The 4,684-nt window shown below is 35.3% G+C and overlaps 1 protein-coding gene across 1 annotated transcript in view; it reads left to right on the forward strand.

Annotated features, from left to right (window-relative positions):
* The first annotated feature begins 517 nt into the window (after positions 1-517).
* The window catches only part of galnt18b (UDP-N-acetyl-alpha-D-galactosamine:polypeptide N-acetylgalactosaminyltransferase 18b), a 133,873-nt gene continuing 129,706 nt past the window's right edge, over positions 518-4,684 (forward strand). The window contains exon 1 of the mRNA XM_016483919.1: positions 518-1,005. Coding sequence (XP_016339405.1) covers positions 768-1,005 — 238 coding nt within the window. The 5' untranslated portion in view covers positions 518-767. The remainder of the gene's footprint in view (positions 1,006-4,684) is intronic.

Raw genomic sequence — 4,684 nt, forward strand, 5'->3', positions numbered from 1 at the left:
CTACCTAAAACGGCTCGTTCTAACACGCCCCCACATGTCTACATCACGATGTGGGAAGATTTGCATAACGCCGCCCAAATGTTCACGCAAAGAAAGAAGGAGTAACTTTTATTCTCGCTTTAGTTTTGTTGTTGCCGCCGCCATGTCGTAAAGACGCTGTGTGCTTCGTTGTGAAAGCGAAACTACTTTGTTTGGTCTTCCAAAAGAGGACGATATCTGCTTCGTCATGCCTGGAGCTGATCCGTGCTGGTTGCTGAGGAAATATACACAAAATAACGTTATTTTTAGCAACATCATATGACCCCTTTAAAATGCAATGTGCTCCTTTATTTTGCTCGCTCAAGTCATGTTTGTTTTTATGAAACAGTAAAAAAGTTACTTTATGAAACCGTAAGAGTCTCTGCCTATATAAAGCACCTCCTTACTGTTACCGGATCATTGTGCAATTGGTTCCATAGATTACAGCTTATCTCATTGGTCAACAGGCTCAGGATCAAACCACACACATACTCGCGCACCTTCGCTCTCCTTCCTATAGCGCTGCTTGGCGCTGCAGATGGAGAACGCGGCGTTTCGTGTTGGAACAAGACGATAGTTGCCCATTTCAAGTCGCTAGAATCTGTCAGAGCTGAACAGCCCAGTGGCAGAATGAAGCGCGGACTGTAGTGTTTGCGTCAGGCGCGTTATTCTCCATCGGAGTACATACAGAGTTGAGGACAGGCGCACTTGTCCGCTGTGTCTCGGACTCTATATGGAGGGATGTCGGAATGGCTTGCACCAGGAGAACCAAAACTTTGGTGTCTACGTGTGTGATACTAAGTGGCATGACCAACATAGTGTGTCTTTTGTACGTCGGATGGGTGACTAATTACATCGCTAATGTGTACATCAAAGTGCCGATGCCTGTCCCAGCCAAAAAGTTGGAGGGCGACAGGAAAGGAGAAACTCTGCGGATTATAGAGCGACTGGATCGGCTGGAGAATGTGGTTAATCAGCACATACAAGGTAAGACGAATGTCTGTTTAATTACTGTGCATACAAATGTGACGTTTACGCTATAAAACTAAGAGAAACAGATGAGCTGAAAACCATAAATTCAGCACAAATGATGTGCCAAAGTTAGTTGTTATGCCAGTTTCCACTAAAAAAGGGGACCATAAACGTATTTTTTAACCGATGTTGAGTGGAAGGGGTGCTTAAATAAACATTAACATTAGAATGAACTAGATAGAAATAATAAAATAAATACAAAAATCACCACAACAGGTAGCAAATTGGCATATGAAGCCTAAATGAATCTGTTTTACAGCCCGGCTAGATAGTTGTGGAACATATAATAAATAGCCTAAATAGTAAACTAAATAATAAAAACCATATTTTATTTATTATTATTATTATTATTATTATTATATATTTTTTTTACAATAACTTGGGTAACAGGGTTACATTGTGAGGTTTATTAATACAGGAAATAAATAAATAAAAACGAATAAATAAATAAATAAAAACTGGTTCAATAAGTCAAGACCTCAGTGAAACAGGCCAAAATGCGCATAGACTTTAAATTATTTTTAAACACTATATGCAATCTTATATGCCTTTTGTGAATTATTTTCCTGTTGAGAGAATGAAATACAGCTGAGAAAATGAAATTCAGCAAAAAAAAAATCACATTATGTAACTAATGATATTTTATTGCTGATGCAGAGGCACAAATTGTTGCATTTATATAGAAAAACCTTTCATTGTAAATGCAACTAAATTACCACCTTCACAACGACTTGCCATGGTAACCACAGTTACCTGCCAAATATATTGCAATTATTGCACTAAAAAAAAATCTACATCTATATAACATATTCCAGTGTAAGAAGCTTTTAGAAGCATTGTCATTTTGTGCAGCATTGATGTTTAAAACAATTTACTAACCATAGTTTTCATCAAAATACTGTAGTAATGTTGTATTAGCAGGCACTCTCATCACAAAAATAAACAACATACAAAATTACAAATATATGTCAAGTATGTAGACTTACTATACAGTAGTGGGTTATACTATGTGTTGTTGTTGTGACGTTGACTACACCATGACACCATGGTTACCATGGTAAATTTTTGTCTGCACTGTGAACAGACTTGATCTGGGGTGAGGGAAATAGCAGTCCATTGTGAAGAGTATACAGTGGGTACGGAAAGTATTCAGACCCCCTTCAATTTTTCACTCTTTGTTATATTGCAGACTCAGGTGCAAAACAGAAAAATCTATAGCCTAGAGTTTCATCATCATGACCTGAATACCAATTGTACATTTGTTCTGTCCTGTTCAAATCAGGTTGATTGCACCTTGCCTTATTGTTAATGACAATTTTATGCAGGTGTGACCTCCACTTTGCGATCTGGCATCTTCACAAAGACCATTGATGATTGCTCCTCTTCTTCTCTCTTCGGAGATTCTTGTTTAATGAACTTGGCACTGGCTGAACTAATTATGAAAAGTGACTGATTGCTTCTGTCTGTACAGGTAGTTTAGATCTTTCAGCACTTCTCAGCACACACCATTTCTGTTTTTTTTTTCCATCATCATTTATGCATTTGTTTATTTGATACACTCTTAAAAAAAAATAAAAGTTCATAATGGTCATCTAACCTCCATGGAACCTTTCCATTGCACAGAAGGTTCTTTATAGTGGAAAAATATTCTTTACATTATTTACATATTCTAGACCCTATGAAATCCATTTTATATTTTCCCAAATTCGGTTTTATTTTTTTCCAAATTAGTTTTTTTCCGTTTTAATTTTTCTAGTCTCTATTTTAATGGTTAAATAAAATTTTAAATTTATTAATCAGAAATCATGTCTAATTAATTGAAATAATGAAACTTACAGTATTTAAGTGCAATTTATTAAAAGTTTAACAGAAAACGACTTTTTTTAAGGCCTTATGAAATATGTTTTATTTTTTTCTCAAATTCAGTTTTATTTTTTTAACAAAATTCTGTAATTTTCTGAATTACATTTTAATGGTTTCATTAAATTTTAATAATCAAAAGCATCTATAATTAATTGATTTTATAAAAAATATTTTATTATTTTTTTATTTTTTTCAGAAATAGTGTTTTGTGTATTTATATTTTTCTGCTAAATAAATTCTGGTAAATAATTTTTCTGGTAAATATTCCTTTAAAAATAATGTTTTAATAATCATTTTATTATTAGTAGTAGTACTATCATTATATTAAGTAATATATTTCTGTCACAGTTTCTTCAAGTTAAACCGAAATTTTATTTTGATGGGTTGCTGTGAAGACCTTTCGGTTTCTGTTTGTATATGATATGATGATAGTATTTCTTGAAAGAAATGGTAAAATGCTCTCAGAGCAGTTCTAGAGATTATGTTTATGTTCATTTACTTATATATTGAGGCAACAGAGGCTAAAAACACAATATTCACAGACTCTAGTCCATATCGCGTTTTGAATACCTACTTTTGATTTATCCATCCAAAATTTGGCAAATTCTGTGACATTCCGCGGTCCACGATTCAGTCCACATTTTCATAGGGCCCTAATATTCTTTGCACTACGATTTATTTTAAGAAGTTTTTATAGAAATGTTCATTGGGGAACCTGAAATGCTTCTTCTGTGGCATTGCTGCAAAGCCCACCTTTGCGAACCTTTATTTCTTTTTAATGCATTTCAGTTACATGTTTGAGGTCAGAATTTGGTTGATCGTGAATATACTGATTCATCTTTAAAATATTCATGCAAAAACTGAATGGTGGATTCTACCCCTTGCAATTAGTACAGCCTAATCAACCTTCCCCGAAAAGCATCTGCCAAACAGTATGCAGCAATAAAGCTTTTGTAGTTTCTCACTGTTGTGCAAGCTTTATTCCGGGTTCGTTTTCAGCTTCTTCGAAAAGCACTAATTTGTCGCAGAACTGAAAACACAAGCAATTTGCTGTTCTCTTACTGGTTTATTAGTCTACAACAGCATGCACAGCATGATTTGTCTGCTTCACTGAATATCTTAGGAATACAAATTTTGTGTTGCTCAAGAAAGTCTGTAATGTAATTTTATTAATGGACTCCTTTTGTGCTTTGTTATAAAATACACACTTCATTGTTAGAGATATGATTCTGTCGTAGTTACTAACTGGATGTATGTTGATATGGGTTGCAGACAGCCAGTGTAGTGCTCAAACGGAATCAAGGGTGCAAACAAACTCTCACTGAGCTGAGAGGCGGCTACAGATGATTACTTGAGCAAACATTCCCGAGCTACAGCCGCAGACACGTTGTGCTGTTTGGCACCTTCTGGGGGCTTCAGGAATGGGCTTGGAAAGTGCGTTAGGGAGCATTTTTTTAGTTACAACACATGACTTTTTTTATTGCATGGCAGAGATTGTTAAAGGGGTCATAGGATGCCCATTTTCCACAAGTTGATATGATTCTTTACGGTCTTAATGAAAAGTCTGTAACATAGTTTGGTTAAAATTTCTCAATGGTAGTGTCAAAAACACCTATTTTACCCTGTCAAAAACAGCATTTTTCAGAGCATGCAGATTTGTAGCATTTTCCTTTAAATGTTAATGAGCTCTGCTGACTCCGCCCCTCTCTTCCGAGCCGCTCTCTGAGAGACTGTTTACTTTAGCCGCATTCATCGTGAAACTTGCTAATTA

This window comes from Sinocyclocheilus anshuiensis, unplaced genomic scaffold (assembly GCF_001515605.1).
Source record: "Sinocyclocheilus anshuiensis isolate Anshui unplaced genomic scaffold, SAMN03320099.WGS_v1.1 scaffold773, whole genome shotgun sequence".
In the NCBI taxonomy this organism is placed as follows: Eukaryota; Metazoa; Chordata; class Actinopteri; order Cypriniformes; family Cyprinidae; genus Sinocyclocheilus; species Sinocyclocheilus anshuiensis.